This window comes from Brachypodium distachyon, chromosome 1, assembly GCF_000005505.3.
Source record: "Brachypodium distachyon strain Bd21 chromosome 1, Brachypodium_distachyon_v3.0, whole genome shotgun sequence".
In the NCBI taxonomy this organism is placed as follows: Eukaryota; Viridiplantae; Streptophyta; class Magnoliopsida; order Poales; family Poaceae; genus Brachypodium; species Brachypodium distachyon.
The window spans coordinates 7,936,908-7,958,062 of record NC_016131.3 but is presented as its reverse complement, the minus strand read 5'-3'; the positions used below and the strand labels follow the sequence as shown (position 1 = coordinate 7,958,062).

The 21,155-nt window shown below is 42.1% G+C and overlaps 3 protein-coding genes across 5 annotated transcripts; all 3 read left to right on the top strand.

Moving 5' to 3' along the window:
• Positions 1 to 132: 132 nt before the first annotated feature.
• On the top strand, positions 133 to 6,381 carry LOC100822697 (LRR receptor kinase SERK2). Of its 3 annotated transcripts, none has more exons than XM_014897484.2 (12): positions 133 to 413; positions 1,145 to 1,259; positions 1,387 to 1,519; positions 1,886 to 1,957; positions 2,217 to 2,360; positions 2,429 to 2,500; positions 2,592 to 2,594; positions 2,734 to 2,804; positions 2,960 to 3,100; positions 3,789 to 4,130; positions 5,205 to 5,599; positions 5,835 to 6,381. In XM_014897484.2, exons 2-12 carry the CDS (start codon positions 1,193 to 1,195, stop codon positions 6,147 to 6,149), a joined length of 1,755 nt encoding a protein of 584 aa, XP_014752970.1. In that variant the 5' UTR covers positions 133 to 413; positions 1,145 to 1,192; the 3' UTR covers positions 6,150 to 6,381. The 3 variants fall into 3 exon arrangements, with proteins under 3 accessions (XP_014752970.1, XP_003560689.2, XP_014752968.1); XM_003560641.4 differs by having other exon boundaries at positions 136 to 413; positions 2,592 to 2,657; XM_014897482.2 differs by lacking the exon at positions 133 to 413 and adding an exon at positions 431 to 593 and having other exon boundaries at positions 2,592 to 2,657.
• Positions 6,382 to 8,371: 1,990 nt separating this feature from the next.
• On the top strand, positions 8,372 to 13,469 carry LOC100830468 (beta-glucosidase 8). Its single transcript, XM_003559462.4, has 11 exons — positions 8,372 to 8,710; positions 8,934 to 8,992; positions 9,421 to 9,496; positions 9,580 to 9,651; positions 9,746 to 9,833; positions 10,497 to 10,740; positions 11,816 to 11,931; positions 12,023 to 12,240; positions 12,325 to 12,356; positions 12,474 to 12,576; positions 12,667 to 13,469. The coding sequence occupies exons 1-11, from the start codon at positions 8,458 to 8,460 to the stop codon at positions 13,116 to 13,118; spliced, it is 1,713 nt and encodes a 570-aa protein (XP_003559510.1). The 5' UTR covers positions 8,372 to 8,457; the 3' UTR covers positions 13,119 to 13,469.
• Positions 13,470 to 14,960: 1,491 nt separating this feature from the next.
• On the top strand, positions 14,961 to 19,312 carry LOC100830157 (beta-glucosidase 7). Its single transcript, XM_003559461.4, has 11 exons — positions 14,961 to 15,266; positions 15,637 to 15,695; positions 16,578 to 16,653; positions 16,756 to 16,827; positions 16,907 to 16,994; positions 17,345 to 17,588; positions 17,940 to 18,055; positions 18,140 to 18,357; positions 18,446 to 18,477; positions 18,603 to 18,705; positions 18,803 to 19,312. The coding sequence occupies exons 1-11, from the start codon at positions 15,017 to 15,019 to the stop codon at positions 19,075 to 19,077; spliced, it is 1,533 nt and encodes a 510-aa protein (XP_003559509.1). The 5' UTR covers positions 14,961 to 15,016; the 3' UTR covers positions 19,078 to 19,312.
• Positions 19,313 to 21,155: the final 1,843 nt, after the last annotated feature.

Below are 21,155 nucleotides of genomic sequence, written 5' to 3'. Positions count from 1 at the left end.
CGCAAAAGCCGCCAGTACTGTCGCGTCGCGGCAGGCATCCGAACCCCAAGCCCCCAACCCAATTCCGTCTTATCCGAAGGGTGAAAAGAGGAAGGAAAAAAAAAGAGGAGACGGAGGAGGAGGGAATCCACCAACCCAACCTGCCCTCTACCAAGTTGCGTTGCGCCCCCTCCCCTCCTGCCCTCTCTCTGCCTAAAATGGACTCGTCAGCCGCGCGCATCACCCGAGCAGCGGCAACAGCAACAGCAGCAGAAGCAGCATCAGTCAATTTCGGCGCCTGGGGGAGTCAACCGCTCGCGTTGTTCACCCACGTCTCCACTCGCGCGATGGCGGCGGCCGCGGCGCAGATGGGGGTGGGCGCCTAGACCCACGGGTGAAGTGTTCCCGAAGGCCAGCGCGAGTGGTAGCGTCTGGTAGGTGCCTCTCTCTCTCTGGTCCTGGTCGTCTCTCTGTGCGTGTGTGTGTGTGAACTGTGAATAGGGAGGGCGCTGCTTCGTAGCAGTAACAAGAGGGTACCGAATCTCGTGCTCGAGCATCCTCTTTCTTCCTCGAATTGGAGCTCTCTCGCGCGGTTCGAATTGTTAGGTTTATCGGTATGTTGTCGCCGGGATTCAGCTTTCTATTGGGCCGACCGCAGTTTGATCTTTTGAGCCTCTAGTTAGTTCATCGCATTAGCTTCTATGATATCGATTCTAGTCTTCAGTTAGGGTGTGCACCCATAGAAATTGGGGCCTCGAAGTTCGGAAATTGGGGATTTCAGGGGCTGTGTGTCTATATTCAGAGCTTTTGAGTCCATCTCAGGGTTTGTTGGGCTGGGGAAGAACCGGGGAAATCAGGATTTTACGTTTTCCGGTCCTAGAATGGATACATGTGCTTCTGTCTAGTTGTAATTCTGAAAAATACTACCACGACTTATGTTTAGACGAAAGGAAAATTCATAACCTGGCTTTAAAACAAGTCACATGCGGCAAATAGTAGTAAGATTTACTGCTGTTATTCTATTCAAGGCTCTGTTTGTGCTTATTGATGAAACAAGTGTGCTGTGTATGTCGAGTTCAAGGTAGCATTTGCATTTTCAGGTAGGTCCATGCCTTCATTTTTCTTTTATTGTGTGCTCCACACTGATCTGTTTTTTTTTAACCAGGTACCGAGGCATTGCCTCCATCGATGCTACATTAACAATAGAGGAAAGATGGAGCTGATCAGAATCCTTATAATTATAGTATCTCTTCTCCCATTCGCAGCGTCTGATCGCCAAGGTTCACTTAAATGTCTATCATTTGTATAGTTATTTCACCCTTTTGGCGCATATCAACAATCATGGGTAAATATTAAATAACCAACATATTTTTTTGCTAACAAAGAAATATCTTTTGTTTCCTTTAGGTGACGCATTATATGATATGAAGCTGAAACTGAATGCTACTGGCACACAGCTAACTGACTGGAACCAGAATCAAGTCAACCCCTGTACTTGGAATTCTGTTATTTGTGACAGTAGCAATAATGTCGTGCAAGTGTAAGTTGCCATTGTTAATCTTCTCGTCACTTTTCTTGCTTTGCTTACTGCTAAATTTTTTTCCCGTATATCACATAGTTAAGTGCTGGGATTTATTTGTTTACATTCCATATCCATTTCCAATTAGCCCTCAAGATTTTTTACAATACAACTCCAAGTATCATTTGAGAGCTATCTGTTTGAGCACAAACACATTATGGAACTATATGAAAAATGAGTCAATGACAAAACACACTTTTACCTCCATTTTCTGTATCTGCATTTGTAACGTTTGGTAAGCTTCCATATGGTTTAGTTTACCTTGCATATATTTCTTAACAAGACATCTTTTTTTGCGAGTTAATAGTGCCTGGTAACTGCTTGCAGAACATTGGCTTCTATGGGATTCACTGGAGTTCTATCGCCACGAATTGGAGACCTTGAGCATTTGAATGTTCTGTAAGTGTACTCGTCTAGAAGGACAAAATATTTTTTGGATGTTAAGTGCTTGTTGTGATGGGAATGGCTACTGTATCTTACTTCCTCTTTTTACTGAAAAGGCCACTCTATCTTATGATTCTATAGGAAGTTAGGAATGGATGTGAGGAAGGCTGATTATTAGATTTTCTAAATGCTTTCTAGAGAAGTGATGGCCGTGATAATAGGTCATGTGGCCCATTCCAGCTTTTGTTAACCGTTGCGGTGTGTGATACTGCAGGTCCTTGCCTGGTAACAAGATTACCGGTGGCATACCAGAGCAGCTTGGCAACCTATCTAGCCTGACAAGCTTAGATTTGGAAGACAACTTGCTGGTTGGAGAAATCCCATCTTCTCTTGGACATCTTTCGAAGCTCCAACTCTTGTATGTTCGGATTATACTCCTTCATTTCATGAATATACAATCGTTTAACCTTTCCGTTCCTTAACCAGGATACTGAGTCAAAACAGTCTAAATGGATCTATTCCTGATACCCTGGCAACTATCTCAAGCTTGACAGATATGTAAGTATGCTTTTAGTGATTTTTGTCCATAAGAGCTCACATATTGTATTCTTACATATTGAACTAACTTATTTTGTTCTTATGATGGCAGTCGGTTAGCGTACAATAATCTCTCTGGTTCAATACCTGCTCCACTATTTGAAGTTGCACGTTACAAGTACTGGGGGATTATTACAATCTTTAAGTCCAAGTTTGTTAATTTTAGGTTTAACAAATGTTTATTTCTTTCACAGCTTTTCTGGTAATAACTTGACTTGTGGAGCAAACTTTGCCAATGCTTGTGTATCAAGTTCATCTTACCAAGGTAACAAGCCATTATTTTCTTTTCTTTTTTGCGGGTCGTAATTTTCTATTCTTCACTGTATGTCTGTCAAGTCAAATAGCACAAAGTACAGTGTCTTAATTTGATGCCTGTCAGATAATTTTGTGGCACATTCTAATTTTGTCACTCTTCAATAGGTGCGTCCCGTGGTTCAAAAATTGGCATCGTCCTTGGATCAGTTGGTGGAGTGATAGGGCTACTCATCATAGGGGCTCTGTTTATTATCTGTAACGGAAGGAAAAAGAACCATCTACGTGAAGTTTTTGTGGATGTATCAGGTAGTGTATTTGCTGCATAGTTTTTTCTCATTATTGTTTTGTAGCTTAAGTTCCTGTTGTGTAGTCTTATTCATTAGATTATCAGAATAAATATGTGATTCACACATCATAAGTTTATCATGTGTGAAACATAGTCAGTTCAAGCAACATGGATTCATCAACTCAGGTTGTTTTATTGTACTATGGTTTGCATTACTTGTTCAGGCAATTTGTGACTGACATAGTGACAAGTTATGCTTACTGCAACACACATAACTCTTTTTGGTTCAGTACAAGAAAATGTAATATATGCAAGTGGTTTAGTACTCCCTCTGTTCCTAATTAATTGGCGCCAGAAATTTCGCAAAAAAATCCTTGCTATTTCCAGAAATCGACCTGCAGTCCACGTTCTACCAGAACTTTTGCAAAAAAAACCTTTAGTTTTTCGAAATCAACGCGCATTTCACGTTCAATTGAAGATGTGTACTGCAGGTTGATTTCATAAATAATAGGGGCTTTTTTGCAAAATGGCCGGTGCCAATTAATTGGGAACGGAGGGAGTATCTAGCATCTTTCGTAACTTTTTAAGTGTGCCATCTTTGTTTTTTAGACACAATGTCAATCTGATATGGCTGCATGCATCCTCGGATTTCTTCCATTATTTGGAAAAATAAAAAAACTTATCAATCTGATATCTTATTGTCTCCAGGTGAGGATGACCGAAGAATCGCATTTGGCCAGTTGAAACGATTTGCATGGCGAGAACTGCAACTCGCTACCGATAATTTCAGTGAGAAAAATGTTCTTGGACAGGGGGGTTTTGGAAAAGTATATAAAGGAGCCCTTCCAGATGGCACTAAGATAGCGGTGAAACGATTAACTGATTATGAAAGTCCTGGTGGGGAGTCTGCCTTCTTGCGTGAGGTTGAGCTGATTAGTGTTGCAGTTCACCGGAATCTTTTACGGTTGATTGGCTTCTGTACAACACAAACGGAACGTCTGCTTGTTTATCCTTTCATGCAGAATCTTAGTGTGGCCTACCGTTTGCGAGGTACTTGATTACTTAACCTATCAATCGGTTGATTATCTGCTGCAATCCTACAGTTGTACTACTCTATGAATTTCCTCAGACCCTTCATGGATGTGTTTATAAATTGTGTGACTGGTGCGCTTAGACCTTCATTTAGGCTTAACTTCAATTTGATTGCACCTTTAGATAGCCTTTTGAAATCTATGTTTAATATGCTCAATTTGCTTGATCAGTGTAAGACACCATCGTGCAAAGATTTGTTTCTTGTTAGTACTAAAATAATCTAAACAGTTACTTGTTTTAGGCTTTATAAATCCTGAGTGATGAATATATAGACCAATGTGTAAAACAAATAATCTTTTGGAAGTACCATCTAGGCAAGTTGTGAAGAAAAAGGCTGGTGTCAGCAGATCAGTAAAGTTCAATATCCAGTGTTTATTACTCCCTCCGTCCCAAAATAAGTGACGTGGATTTGTATAAGACTCTATTATTAGATAAGTGACGTGGGACGGAGGTAGTATATTATTAGGGAAAAACTTGGTAAATGTCAAGCAACCCCACCCTAGTCTTTGGGGTGCTAGTCACATAAAACCCCACCTTTTGAAATTCTCATCACATAACCAGAGCTTTTGGGGTTTGCAAGAGGATAAAATGGAATTTTGGGTGGAATTTGTGCTTGATTAATTAATTCGTTCTGGCAGGAAATTTGCGGCGATGGCCTGCTCCTTGCCAGGCAGGCCATGCCAATTAGTTTATTAGTTCGACGAGAAAGAGAATTTTCGTTGTGTGATACTTATTGCTGCAGAAAACTGTGCTTATGTGATAAAATTTCCAAGAACTGGGGTTTTGTTACTAGCGCCTCAAAGATTTGGGTCCTTTGATGTTTACAAGAAAACTTATGAAATGCAATGGTTCCACTAGAATACGTGCTTGTCAATTGCTTTCAGTAAGCTTTGTTTTTCTAGATCCATGATGTGTCAAAGGAGTGAAGAACACACGTTAGTTCTGCTGTTGTGCTTCCATTCCAAGATTTTCCTTGGGAACCTATGTTCTTGTCTCATATGTTCTCATTGTTTTGAAATGTTGAATGTGCAGAATTTAAACCTGGGGAACCAATATTAGATTGGACTGCAAGGAAACGAGTGGCTATAGGCACCGCTCGTGGACTGGAGTACCTGCACGAGCACTGCAATCCCAAGATCATACACCGTGATGTGAAGGCTGCAAATGTGTTGCTTGATGAAGGTTTCGAACCAGTTGTTGGTGACTTTGGCTTGGCGAAGTTGGTGGATGTACAGAAGACATCCGTGACCACGCAAGTCCGTGGAACCATGGGTCACATTGCACCTGAATATCTGTCCACAGGGAAGTCATCTGAGAGAACTGATGTTTTCGGTTATGGTATAATGCTTCTGGAAGTGGTCACTGGGCAGCGCGCCATTGACTTTTCCCGCTTGGAGGAAGAAGACGATGTCTTATTGCTTGATCATGTAAGTCTACTCCTCTACCCTCCCCCTCTAATCTTGATCGAATCAAGTTGCTAGAGAAATTAACTTTGTGTATGAACTATGAAAAGCTCCATGGCCAACTTTAGAGATTCTCAATGCTTGAATGTAAAGGCGTGCTTTTCTTGTCAGAGTAGCGCTATACCTATATTTATTAGAATAAATCAGTTGCCCTGCAGCAACTGATCTCAAGTATTATGTGCCTTCTGCAAACGTGCAGGTCAAGAAGCTACAAAGAGAAGGGCAGCTAGACGCTATCGTGGATCGCAACTTGAGCAGCAACTTTGACAGGCAGGAGGTGGAGATGATGATGCAGATCGCGCTGCTGTGCACCCAAGGGTCACCCGAGGACCGGCCCTCCATGTCTGAGGTCGTCCGTATGCTCGAAGGGGAAGGCCTAGCCGAGCGCTGGGAGGAGTGGCAGCAGGTCGAGGTGTCGAGGAGGCAAGACTACGAGCGGATGCAGCAGCGGTTTGACTGGGGCGAGGATTCCATCTACAACCAGGACGCGATCGAGCTTTCTTCCGGCAGATGAGAGCGTCAGTTTGCAGGTTTCCAACACAGATTCGCAGCGCAGTATGATGCCATCCTTCGTAGAAAATATAGCTGAAAACGTATATACATATTGTCGTACGTTAATGTTGGTGACTATATTTAAATTTTTTGCAGTTAAGGATGATTAAGAACTTTGTTTTGTGTTGCGTTGGCGGACGTTGTTGAAGAAAAAAGAGGGAGTACAGATGCATAATCCTTGCAACTTTTAGGTACACCATGTTGTTTGGGGCTGCGCGTCCTTCTGTGTGCGTACGATGTTTACACCGCTCCAGATAGGACCTCTTACAATAGGGCAACTCAGCAGTCCGATCTGAATTTCCACGGCGAAGATTTAGTGCAAAATTAGTACGAAGTACAACTTTTTACTAAATCCTGATACTTAATTATGTATCGGGGAGTAGCACTTTTATCATAAACATGAAAAAGAAACTTGCTGCTTACATGGCGCATTTTCTTCAGGCCATCCCTCAGCCTATTCTCAATTCGGTTTGGTCCATCAAAGGTGAAGGAAAGGTCCAATTTTTGGTCCAATTTTTCTTGTGGTTACTTTTGCAAAATCGTCTATGGACGGTGGATATATTAGCGGCAAAGGTTGGCCTCACAATGCTGCCTGCTCGTTTTGCGACCAAGTCCAAGAGGGAGCTGCACATCTATTTCGGGATGTTCTTTCGCGGAGGAGCTGTGGCATGCTACGGTACTTAGATGGCCTCGGCTTATTGCTGTTGCAGCGTCTAGCTTCATGGTGAGATCTTGGTGATGGCGCATCGTCTCGGGACCAAAGTCAGAGACCAAGAAGAAGAAAACTATGATGGCTGCGATAATTGTGTGGCATTTGTGGAAGGAAAGGAACAACAGAGTGTTCAAACAAAAGAAGTCTAACGCCATTTCTCTGTATAGGTTGATCGAGGATGAATTCTACCTCCTTTTGGAGGCGATAGAGAGGTAGTCTAACTGTGTGTTGTTGTCAACTTGCTGGTCAAGTTGATGTTATTTTCTCTGGAGTTTTTCTCAATCCCTGTAGTTTGTGTTCGGTGAATTTGTTTCTTGTTCTCCTTCTATTTGAAAGGCAGTACAACTGCTAGGTTCGTCAAAAAAAAAGAAACTTGCAACATCTCAGACACATTTGTGCGGCAATTTGTTTTATACTTGCAAGAAATCCCCACTAGTTGCAAATAGATTGTTGTGAAAATAAGTCAAAATATATGTTCCCGTCGATGGCCAACACCAGAATTAGGGATGTCGTTGGACTATAACTTAAATGTTAGTGGGGTGTGGAAGGCCATGTATACTTGCGAGAGAGGCACGTTGATGTTTTTTTTTGAAAAGTTTGGTTGGCTCATGAAGCGCAAGTGCGCAACCTACTACTATGTTAAAAATAACGACAAGTGTAGCGTCTCAACTGTTTTTTTAGTTAAGCTGGAACGAGGTACAACACTTTGAGGAATATTTATATGACTACGGATACATGACATGATGACAAATGCCATGTCTGTTCTTGTTGGATGAAAAAATCGGTAAAATTTGGTCCATGCATAAGTGAGATGGCATTGGTCTATGGTCCATCATTTCCACATTTGTGAGGCGGGAATGGTGCCTGCTATACAGGAGCCATCGTTTTCAGGCTTTCAGCATTTGCTTGGTTGGATCTGATCTTCGAAAGGCTTTTGACAAAAAACAAACCAGGTTCCAACTTTTTCTTCTTTTCGGCTGGTGACTTGTTGAGACCTAGAGGCCATAATCAGAAGCCAACACCAAAAAGGGGTCTTGCTTTGCTTTGCTCCGTGCAGCCGTGCACGGCAGCACAAACTTAATAAGGGTTGTCACCGAACTCTTTGCGGAAATGCGGAGCCGATCTAGTGGGTGACGCCTATCTACGTTTCACCAGACAAGATCGAGGCGGTAGAGCACATCACTACCGTGCGCTGCATCGTCGTTCCAGCTCACACCGTCACGCGACCAAATAGCAGCGAGTCGTCGTGATCCCCCGGCAATAATAGACCGCGAATTTCGCAGCCGCTACGCTGGCGCGCGGGTCCGTCCACCGACCCGGCGGATCCATCGACAGATCGCACGGTGCGACAGCCATCATAGCCAGCGTGCCCCGGCTCGGGCTCGTCGGCTCACCGACCCAGTGCCGGTGTGGTCCGACCGTCCACAGGCGAAAAGGGAGGAGCGAACCACGTGCAAGGCCACAGAAGACAAAAGCTGCTCACTCTACCACCCAAGACCCAAGAGAGTGATATCCAGTGCTGCCGCTGCTGCCCGCGCTCGCTCGGTAGCTAGTGAGTATGGCCGCGGCTGCTCCGTCGGCCGCCCGTGGCCTCCCGCGGCTTCTGCTGCTGCTGCTGGTGGCCGTCCTCGTGCTGCTCGGCGATGGCACGGGGCGCGTACAGGCCGCGGTGGACACGGGCGGGCTGAGCCGGGCGGCGTTCCCCAAGGGGTTCGTGTTCGGGACGGCGGCGTCGGCGTTCCAGGTCGAGGGCATGGCGGCGTCCGGCGGCCGCGGGCCCTCCATCTGGGACCCCTTCGTCCACACACCCGGTACTATACGCAAACGCATCGGCAGCTAGTATAATGCTAGTGCTCGAGACCTCCAGTGCGAAACTAGATCTGCGTTAACTTCTGCAATCTGCATTACTGTGGATTGTCTCAAATAGACGTGGAGACTAGAGAGGACAGCCTCTGAGAACACTGTCTCAAGAAACCGATGGAATTCGCGGAAGCTAATATTGCTTTTTTTTTTGTTCTTTGTGGCCGCCAACAGGGAATATTGCAGGAAATGGGAATGCAGACGTCACAACAGATGAGTACCATCACTACAAGGTAGGATTACACGAGAATCGATCAAATGGCACCCACCTCTGATCTTAGAATAGATTCCTATCTTGCTAGTTTATTGCTTCAGAAGGAAATCCATCTACTTTGCATGCCTACATGCAGAGAAATGTTGGTGATTAATCTTTCAGTTAGAATGAGGTTGCTTTCCTTCGTGTAGTTGCCACCCGCATTACTTTTAAGAATAATGAAAGATGTCAAAAGAGAATAGAAAACGATTCCAACTTTCCAACTAAACTATAGTCTGGAAAAAGTTGCTAGTGTTTACATCTGTTGGGTTGTGAGCAAAGTAAGGTTTGGCCTAATTGAACATCACTATGCTTTTCGAAATCACAATAACTTTCTGTGAGAAAAGATCTCTTGAGCAAAGAACGAATCTTGTCAAACTGATATTTGCCACCCTTATGCTAGTACAGGAAGATGTTGAACTCATGAAAAGCCTGAATTTTGATGCATATCGGTTTTCAATCTCATGGTCCAGGATCTTCCCAGGTGCATAAAATCTGGCATCTATCTGTCTGTCTGTATGTTTTTTCTTTGTGCTTCGTTCCACTGATGCATTTTGGTTTATTCAGATGGGGAAGGGAGAGTTAATGAAGAAGGTGTAGCATATTACAACAATCTGATTGACTATGTCATTAAGAAAGGTAGGGCAATGAACAGAATAGTTCAACCTTTTAAGTGTTTATTTATGCGAACATTAGTACATTCATGTCTTAACATTTGTGTCAAAACTGACAGGGCTTATTCCTTATGTCAATCTTAACCACTATGATATCCCTCTTGCACTTCAGAAGAAATATGACGGCTGGTTAAGCCCAAAGATTGTGTAAGTCACACTAAATAATACTTTTCTCTTTTCACGCACTCATCTGTTGGTATTGCCTTGCCATTTCGGGGTAATATATGTTGATAAAAATATCTTTATTTATAGGACCTTGCCAACATTCTAAATATGTTCAATTGAAACTTCATAGTTGATAAATACAGCCTATACAGGACACCGTACTACAAAAATCAGCATTGTTCAGAATACACACAAGAGCTGCATATCTTTATTCTAAGGAGATATGTGTTTTCTTACAAGATCCTATAAGAGAGCAGAAGCAACCTAACACCTAAAATTCTTGACCATTACTGGCTTTCGAATTTCCATTCCGAACATAAGATAAATGATACTCCCTCCGTTCCTAAATATAAGAAGTCCTAGCTTTGTCCTAAGTCAAACTTCTTCGAGTTTGACCAAGTTTATACAAAAATCCACTAAGATCTACAGTATCAAATAAGTATAGTATGACAATATATAAATGGCATATTAATAAAACTAATTTGGAGTTGTAGATGTTGATAGATTTTGCTATAAACTTGGTCAAACTTGAAGAAATTTGACTTAGGATAAAGTCAAATTCTTATATTTAGGAACGGAGGTAGTACATCACAGTTTTTTATAAGGGTCAAGGAGCATTAATAAGTTTCTCCATTGTTTTTGTAGGAACATATTTTCGGACTATGCTGAATTTTGTTTCAAGACTTATGGCGATCGAGTTCAGAACTGGTTCACGTTCAATGAACCAAGAATAGTAGCAGCACTTGGCTTTGATACTGGGATAGACCCCCCTAACCGGTGCACCAAATGTGCGGCTGGTGGTAACTCAGCAACAGAGCCTTACACTGTTGTTCATAACATTCTCTTATCTCATGCTACTGCAGTTGCAAGATACCGCAATAAGTACCAGGTTAGTAACATGGTCATTCATAAGTACACAATAACTAACCCAATTTCTACAGTTTGTTTCTACTTTCTTTGGCGTTTGCCGTTTGCTTTCAGTTTTGTTTTCGTTTGCCGTTGGCTTTTGTAACTTTCGTCCTCTTGGCACTTCTTCTAATGAAAATGACACGCACTTAGGTGCCGATTCGAGAAAAAACTAACCCAACTTGTCTAGCTTACCTTCTTAAACCAATAGCTCCATTTTTCCTAGTATCATTTGATGGATAACAGCTATATTCAACTATTGATCATATGGCCTGGTATCAACACAAGGAAATAAACTTTCGGTGTAATTAATCAGTCTTTTGTACTGCATCCTTGTAAAAAAAAATTGGTGTATTCTCGAATTAGTGTTTCAGTGGACTTGAGATTGTCAATCAGTATCCTGCAAGTTGCACACTTTTTTTTACATGCTGTGCCAAGAGATCTAATACTACAATAACGATTGAAGTCTGTTAGTTCTTATTAGCTCCTTTTTCTTTCGAAAAGGCGAACGAGCCCTTAGCGTAATGGTTAAGGAACAACTCTAGTAGCACTCCTCAGGTCCTGAGTTCGACTCCTCGTGGGGTTAAAAAATCCTCTCGTTTGTCCCACGCCTTAAGCACAGACCTAAGGACCGCCCGCTCTCACACGGGCTTCTGTGCCGCTGTGTATGGTGTGGGGCAGGGGTTCGGGGGTTTCTCGACCTGCGTGAGAAGGTCTTCTTCTTAATGCAAATGCCTGGAGGGTGGCTTACCCCTTTGCAGGTCGAGTTTTTCTTTCGAAAAGGCTATAGCTGCAAGTTCAAAATGCTTTTGCTTTGCCTTGTGTTTTGTATTTACAGTGAAATTTTGTGAAGGCATTTTGGTCTACTAAACTCATGTCCTAATAATATGTGACCTTACCCAATTAAGCGTGTCAGAATTCAGTTGCACTTTGGAGTAATACAATGGCATAGCTTAGATGTATCCGTAATGAAACTAGCTACCAAAGCATTCCAGATATGTCATGTATTTATTGCTTGTCATGTACGATCGCATTAGCTGACTCTAAACAAAATTTAGGCAAGTCAGAAAGGAAAAATCGGGATAGTCCTCGACTTCAATTGGTATGAACCTCTTACCAACTCAACTGAAGACCAAGCAGCAGCTCAAAGGGCTAGGGACTTCCATGTTGGTTGGTAAGACCAGACCAGTAATCCGTGACAAAACCTTAAGGTTTTTGTTTGACACAATTACCCTTTATTGATAATTTTTATATCGGAAATTCAGGTTTCTTGATCCACTAGTAAATGGGCAATACCCAAAGACAATGCAAGACATTGTGAAAGAGAGGCTACCCAGTTTCACGTCTGAACAATCAAAGTTAGTCAAGGGATCTGCAGATTATTTTGGGATCAATCAATATACTGCTTCTTACATGGCAGACCAACCAACGCCTCAGCAAGCACCAACAAGCTACTCATCTGATTGGCATGTTTCATTTATCTGTGAGTTACTAACTTTATGATTTATATACCAGTAGTACTGTTACTCAAGATACCACATTTTCACCTTCCGATTAAATTCTGCAGTTCAGCGAAACGGCAAACCAATTGGACCACTGGTATATACACCTATTTCATCTTGTCACTTTTAGTTATAGTTTCGTCTGTCAGTGTTACGAGATTGATGGGTGCAAGACTTAACATGTGAATTTGTGGTGATGTATCAACCTGTGCAGGCAAATTCTAATTGGCTTTACATTGTCCCAACGGGCATGTATGGATGTGTGAACTACATAAAGGAGAAGTACAAAAATCCGACAATCATTATATCAGAAAACGGTATTTCAAACAACCTATCTCCTTTTACTTGTAATTCTACGTGCATTGCTCATCAAAATATGTTTACAAATTATGGTGCTATGTTACCAGGAATGGATCAACCTGGAAATCTCACTCGTGAAGAGTTCCTGCACGACACCGTAAGGGTCGAGTTCTATAAGAACTACCTCAGCGAGCTCAAAAAAGCGATCGATGATGGCGCGAACGTGGTCGCCTACTTTGCCTGGTCGCTTCTTGACAACTTCGAGTGGCTGTCGGGTTACACATCCAAGTTCGGCATCGTCTATGTCGACTTTACGACTCTCAAGCGGTACCCCAAGGACTCGGCCTACTGGTTCAAAGACATGCTGCATGCATCAGGGACTGGGACGACGAAAGATGGTACAGACCTTTCCAACAGCACACAAGCTGGTACAGGCGTTTCAAGCAAGAACTCAGCAGCTGGTTCAGCCACCTCGAGTAGCCCTTGGGTTTTGCTTCCTCTGTTGGTTTCCTTGTATTTGGTTCTTCCTTCCATCTCCTTGTTCTCCTCGTGGAACTGAAGTCCTTTCCCCCCCGCTAGCAAGCAGGTAGTAAGCTGTGGAGCATGTTCGTTAAAAAATGTGTTGCAGCGAAGAGTACCTTAGAATAACCGGACGGGTCTTCTACTCGTCTTTGTTCAGTCTCAACTATTGTTAGTTTGCCAGTACCGGACGCTATGATTCAGCGCCAGATCTGCAAGGATAATGTACTTGTTCGTGTATATCTTCTTTTCTTTGCGAGTACTTGGTCGTGGATAGTGAGCTGCAATCTGCAAGGATACGCTATGGCTAGTTACCATTGCATCGAGTAGAGAACAAATGCCAAACTCTCTTGTGGACGTAGAGTAAATTTGATATATCTTGTTTGACTAATATTCCTATTTATATGTTCTTCTTTTAGATTATGTAATTAAGTGGGCTTTGCACGTCGAATGATTTTGTGGAGCACTAAATGATACAGCTGGCTTTGAGGAAAAGAACATGGGGATTATTTTTTTGCGAAGAAAGAACATGGGGATTAGGTAATATCTTTTTTTTTTGCGGGTGGATTAGGTAATGTCAAATCTACAGAATATGAATATATGTTTGATAGGGTCCTAAATTAGAAGATATATGCATGGAGAGCCAAGACTCTTGAACCAAGTGGCGGCCTAAAGATCATACAAGAAGATACATTCTCACTGTCCAAAAATATAAGACGTTTTTTATATTTTACAATTTCTAATACGCCCTTTGACTGGTTTTCACGTACGTATAATATGCCTAAAATTACAAGTAGAAAGGTACATACAAGTATTCTACAAGACAAGTACAACGATTTGTGAGGAAAGAGGAAGTACTATTCTTCCATGCATGCTTAGCCCATATGCTTTCAATGTGCCTTATATTTTGTGAATGGGAGCAATATTTCGCCGTAATTAGGACAATAGCCCCTCTTTACTCGTGGGATGGAGTTACGTCCAGAGCAAAGGCATGAACATTTGAACGCATGTAATTTTGGGATAATCCGAAATTACAATAAGATAATCCAAAACTAAAAACCTAGCCCTGACTATTTCAATGCAAATGATGGCGGTGCTTGCAGGCTCCGTTGCCTTGTTAAAGGCGTGGCCGTGGAGCTCTTGCATGTGTCACACTAAAGTAGACAATTTATCCTAAACAGGTGGAAGCCGCCGCTCGAATTTTACTAGTTTACTAGAGAAGATCGATTAGAATGGATAAATGGAAGAGACCCTCCGATCCATACTAATCGTCGAAATATTACATGTATCTAGACGTATTTTAGACTCAGATACATACACATTTGGACAAATTTGAGACAACTAATATATATCGGAGGGAGTATTAATCAAAATCAAGTAATTAGTGTCGAATTATCTTATAATTTTAGATAATTTGGTATCCGTGGGATAACGCTCGTATCATATCCTATACTGTATCCGACCAGATAGTCCGGATAGTTATTTCTCTTCTTCTACGCTATACTGTTGATTCGAAAATGGTTTGATCGGTAATTATACTAATCGCTTTCAAAAAAATTTAAGGAACTTTCACCCTTATTCGTGCTACCCGCACCAGAACCATATCCCCGACATTTCCACAGGCCATAAATTATTTCCGTTCCCCATTCACGTGGCCGGGCGACCCAGTGGAGAGGCGTGTACTGACTCACTGACTGGCCCATCATTTCCGTTTGCACCCTCGTCATCCCGGCGGTGTCAAGCTGGCTGTCAGCGCCAGCGCCGAATACGTCAAACTCGATCACGCGCACATCCAAAAGATTCCCACCTCACCGACAAACAAGAGCATTATTAGCAAGGTGTAAATGCAATAATTGCCACGCGCTCATAAATAGCAGTAACCCAGAGTGCCTCGGGCGGCACTGTGCGAGCGCGTCTTACTAGTTGGCAGGAGGCGAGATGGTAGCCGCGGCGAGGTCGACGGCGAGGTGGCTGCTGCTGCTTGCCCTGGTGGCCGCGTACCACGGCGGAGGAGCTTCCGTCCGGGCTGCCGCGGGTGCCGGTGCTCATTGGCTGGGCGGGCTGAGCCGGGCGTCGTTCCCCAAGGGCTTCGTCTTCGGTACGGCCACGTCGGCGTACCAGGTCGAGGGCATGGCGGCCTCCGGCGGCCGCGGGCCCTCCATCTGGGACGCATTCTCGCACATCCCAGGTGCTTCTTTTGCTTACCACCTCACTTGTGCTGCCCCTTGAGCGAAACTCTGCTTCCAAACCGCTACTGCTGTTATTAGTACTAGTAGTGGTTGCCGCTGACGAGATTCCGTTGAGCAAAAGTGTTGGATTTGGTCAAATTTTCGTACAGGGGTTATTTGTCTTGCTGAACTTTGAGTAGAGGGTCGGTTTTATCAATTTTCACATAAAGATCTAGGCATCTTTGTGCCTGCATAGAGTATGTTTGCAGATGGACAAGTCACCTTGGAATATTTATACTGACATTCAAAATGGACAATTATTGTCTGAACTTGAGCCATCAAACTCATTCATCCACAGTAACATTTCCTTTTTTTTTTTGTAATGAACAGGAAACGTCGTGGGAAACACAAATGCAGACGTCACAACGGATCAATACCATCGCTACAAGGTACTGATCTCTTCTAGCTCTGTTCCTAAATGTAAAGTCTTAGCTTTATACCAAGTCAAATTTCTTCAAGTTTGACCAAGTTTATAGAAAAATATATCAACATCTAGAATTCCAAATTAGTTTTATTAAACGTGAATATATATTTTCATGGTATACTTATTTGATATTGTAGATCTTAGTACATTTTTCTGTAAACTTGGTCAAATTTGAAAATGTTTGACTCAAGATAAAGGTAAGACTTCTTGTGTTTTGGAACGGAGGGAGCACGCCTGAAGTAAACAGAGACAATATGTTGTAGTCCTTGTGCCCACGGGATACGTTTCAGCCGTTACATTAGTACTTATAGCAACTTGCCGTAATAGTGGTCTTTCATGATGGCTATGTATAGCGGTTTTATAACTTGTTGCATCCGATGGTCCTACTATACAAATAGGATCAGAAATCCTACCTCTCAAAAACTAGTTTTCCTGAACTATTCTAGGACTAGGTTGCAATTTGCAAGTTTCTCCATGTGAAAAGTTTAGTCACAACTCAAAATGGCAATTTTACTGGTTTTATGGATTCTTTGAAGCACACAGAAGATGGCTATCATGTTCTATTTGTCAATAGTAGGCAATGGCAATGTCTATCTTCTTTCGGTAGTGAAGAGATGCCTGACCAAGTTCTTTTTACGAGTGAAATTTCTGTACCCATTCAAATTACACTGCATAGCTGACAATTCACAAAGTTGAGCTGATTGCACTAAAACAGCGACAAGTATTTAGGAACGGAGGGAGTACTATATAAGCATAGTTTTGTTTGGGGGAAATATTAAATATTCACACCACAATTGTTGAGAAAAAACTCCAGGGACTCCTGTTTAATCCATTTATGCTGGCACAGGAAGATGTTAATCTCATGAAAGGATTGAATTTCGATGCCTACCGGTTTTCTATCTCATGGTCCAGAATCTTTCCAGGTATACTGAATTTGGCTGAAGTTGTAGCATGCTAGTACATAGTTCTAATATTTTCCTGAATGCAAGATGTTGCCACCACTGTTTCATCTTTGATTTCTGTAGATGGTGAAGGAAAAGTTAACGAAGAAGGTGTAGCGTATTACAATAATCTGATAAACTACTTGCTTCAGAAAGGTACAGCAACTAAGCATCTGAAACTTCCATGGGAACTGGAGTACACTAATATCTGAATGTTTCCTTGAATACTAAGCAGGCATTACTCCTTATATCAATCTTTACCACGCTGATCTACCTCTTGCACTTGAGAAGAAGTATGGAGGCTGGTTGAGTGCAAAGACAGTGTAAGCCAAATTAGTATTCGATCTTTCTTTTCAGATTCTGTTGACTTATAGTCTGGGATCACAAGCATATGTGTGAAAACTAAATGGTTTAGACAAATAATGAGTTATTCTTTGTACAACAAATTCTCCACTAAAAGTGATTTCACAGATTGACTAATGAACATTTTTGCATGTTAATGTTCTTGTGTGTTTACCCAAAAGTAAACTGCACTACGTACGTACAACCACCGAACCACACTATATTTGTCAGGGTCTGAGCAACGCATGATTTTTTTTTCGAGACCGGGCTACCCCCACTTTCCATTCCAATTGATCAACGCATGATTGTCTTCATACTATTTGTTTTGTAGGGAACTATTCGCAGACTATGCTGACTTCTGTTTTAAGACCTTTGGCAATCGTGTAAAGCACTGGTTTACATTGAATGAACCAAGGATAGCTTGTCTTCTTGGTTACGATGTAGGGTCCACTCCTCCTCAAAGGTGTACCAAATGTGCTGCTGGTGGGAACTCAGCAACAGAACCTTACATTGTTGCACATAATTTTCTCTTAGCACATGGTTATGCAGTTGCAAGATACCGGAACAAGTACCAGGTATTTCTTTAGTACGAGCAGCCTATATGAGTATCGTTTTGGATTATAATTCTTGATTCTTTTACTAAATCAAGTGTGTCAATGTGCCTTAATTGGGAACGCTTTACGCCCAATCATTCCAGATAACACTTGCATTTCTTTCCTCAATCTTGAGAGATATGTATCTCATGAATATCATTCTATCTATAGTGCTGATGGAAGAATGATTTTTTTTTAAATGTAGGCAGCTCAGCAAGGGAAGATGATAACACTTGCATTTCTTTCCTCAATCTTGAGAGATATGTATCTCATGAATATCATTCTATCTATAGTGCTGATGGAAGAATGATTTTTTTTTTTACAAAAATGTAGGCAGCTCAGCAAGGGAAGATTGGAATCGTCCTGGACTTCAATTGGTATGAAGCTCTCACAAATTCAGCTGAAGACGAAGCAGCAGCTCAAAGAGCCAGGGACTTCCATGTTGGTTGGTAAGGCCATACAAGTATAATCTGATAAATCCCCTTAGTTTCAGACAAAAAAATTCACTTCTAATATGGTGGCATTGGATGCAGGTTTGTTGATCCACTAATAAATGGACACTACCCACAGATAATGCAAGACCTTGTGAAAGAGAGATTGCCCAGGTTCACTTCTGATGAAGTTAAAATAGTCAAGGGATCAGCAGACTATATTGGGATCAATCAATACACAGCTAGCTACATAAAGGGCCAGAAACTGGTGCAGCAGGCGCCGACTAGCTACTCAGCCGATTGGCAGGTTACTTATGCCTGTGAGTTTCTTGCCTTAAACTGTAGGTTTTACATCAATATATTATGATAAATATTGTCAATTCATCTTCAATGGCTCAAATCTTGCAGCTCTGCGTAATGGCAAACCTATTGGACCAAAGGTATATATGTAGCTCCAAGCTGCCTTTTCAGCTTTGTTTTCATCTACTATTCCATGCATGCACAGTTGCACTGTTAAGTTCAATATTAACATGATAAATCCTTGTCAATGCGTGAACCTTTGCAGGCAAATTCTGATTGGCTTTACATAGTCCCGACAGGGATGTACGGATGTGTGAACTACCTCAGAGTGAAGTATGGAAATCCAGCAATCGTCATAACCGAAAACGGTACTGCAAACTGCTCCATATAACTTTATTTGGTTTTCGACTTCAAACCTCAACCATCTTGGCACGCATACACTTACCTTTTTCTTCATGTCACCAGGAATGGACCAACCTGGGAACCTCACCCGTGATGAGTACTTGCGCGATGTCACGAGGGTTCGGTTCTACCGGAGTTACCTGGCCGAGCTGAAAAAGGCCATCGACGGTGGCGCTAACGTGCTTGGGTACTTTGCGTGGTCTCTCCTCGACAACTTTGAGTGGGGATCTGGCTACACATCCAAGTTTGGCATCGTGTATGTCGACTTCAACTCAACCAAACTCGAACGGCACCCGAAGGCATCGGCCTACTGGTTCAGAGACATGCTGAAGGGCTAACACTGAAGGGGTGCCCGTGAGTTAGCCTAACGCCATTATCATCCTATTGAGTTTTTACCCACTGTTGTATGGGTGGCACCATAATTCAGATGGCACAATAATTCACTCTTTCGTTTCATATCGTGTATCGATTATGGCCAGAATGGCATCCCTTTGTTGCATGAATTTTGAGCTGTGGTCATGTTGACTTGTTAAGTGCTCGATATTGAGTTTGATCAGACTTTTTTTTCGAAAAGGAGGATGAACGGCCTCTGCATCAAAATGACGCACACAACCACTGAGTTTGATCAGACTTGATCATTTCTTTCGCCTTGTTGAAGGTGAGTCTGTGGAGCTCTGGCTCGTGTCACCCGAGGCCGGCTTAGGGGTCACGGTCTCCTGGTGAAAATTCATAGCCGGCTTGTCGAACTGGGCGAATGCCATCGTCTTGGGCGCCGTTCTCTCCTAGATGCTCATTTTTTGAGGTTTCACCCCTCGGTTACTGACTTACTGCATATATATGGCCGTCATCAACAAGGGTTCGTATGGGGGTGCCACAAATCCTTTACCGTGGTGTTTTGTAACAACGACGGTAGAGCCGTAGAGAGCGGTGCTTCCCTTTCGTTGCTTATCGTCTAAATCAACAATTTCTCCTCAGTCCTCAGTTCTGGCTAATAAGTTGGGAGGCCTGATTCTATAAACCCCCCTTCCCAAACTCAGAAAGATAGGATGGTATTTTCACGTTTATCTTTTTTCTTCCTCTTGTTCTCTAGTCGTGTGCTCATTTCTTCCTCCTGCCTTCTTTCTCTCTCGCAAGGTATCCACTGCCTAAAGTATTGATTCGACGATCCCTTCGATAAGATTGTGCGAAATTGTGTCTTCTACGGCACTGAAATTTAGTCGCGATCCAACGGTGAAATCTCAGGCCAATTTCCAAAATACCGAGTGTTATTCGGATTTCTCGTGGCCGTGCGTGACACCACGATGTTCGCATGTTTCCCGCTGATTCGAGCATTGTTTCAACGATCCCTTCGGTGGGATCGTGCGCATTTTTTTTTCTAGTACCACAATGTGAAATTTCATTGCAATCCAACGGTGGAATCTCCAAAAACTTCAGAACACCAACTGTTACTTGGATTTCTCGCGATCGTGCGGGACAGCACGAACATCCAACTTGTTCGCATGTTTCCCGCTGCCTCAAGAAAGGTTTCGTTCATCTTCTTTATTTAATTGAGTATCAAACTTTCTTCTTAGTTGTAGTAATAGCTAATGAAAAATGCAACACATTTGTCCGAGTTCAAAAAAACAGTACGAGTAACACATTCATGCATTAAAAAAAGTAACACGCAAATCCTAGAGTATTGGAGTCAACGTATCTTCTGAGTACCTCGAATGACAGTACATCCCGAAAAGGTGGGGAAGCGTTCCTCGAATCTGACCAACTTACTAGAGAAGATGAGTGTAAAAAAAACTTCCTAGAAAAGATGGATTAAGGCAGATAAAAGGACCATATATCCTAACAGTATGTGCTTGTGGGGCCATAGAGTGGTTTAAATGATTTTATAAAAAAAAGAGTGATTTAAATGATACTCCGTCCTCAACAAAGTTGAGAAAGTATCGGATGGAAATCACCCTTCATGTGAAACATGAAAACTGAAATATTAGCTGTTAGATCAAAGATGTGTGGCCTCAGATAAAGCATTCACAATTTTTCATTTAGACCCTTAAGTTTGTTTCCCACTCCACCGACGTCTGTAGGATATTTTTCCACCACATCCTTGAGTTTTGTTAAAATACACCCATAGTTCACAAAAAAATCTCATTAATTTTATTGATATTTCGTTCTGATTTCATTCATATTTAATTAACATATTATTCTTTCATTGATATATTATTAAAATTGCATTGATACATTATTGATATTTCCATTGTCATATATTATTTCTTTGATATAACATTGATACATCATTGATATTTCATAATGTATATTATATTATTGATATTGATATCTCATTGAGATTCGTTCATATTTCATTAACATATTTAGTATCACTGCTATTTCATTAGAAATATCTATGTACCACTGATATCGTTGTGCT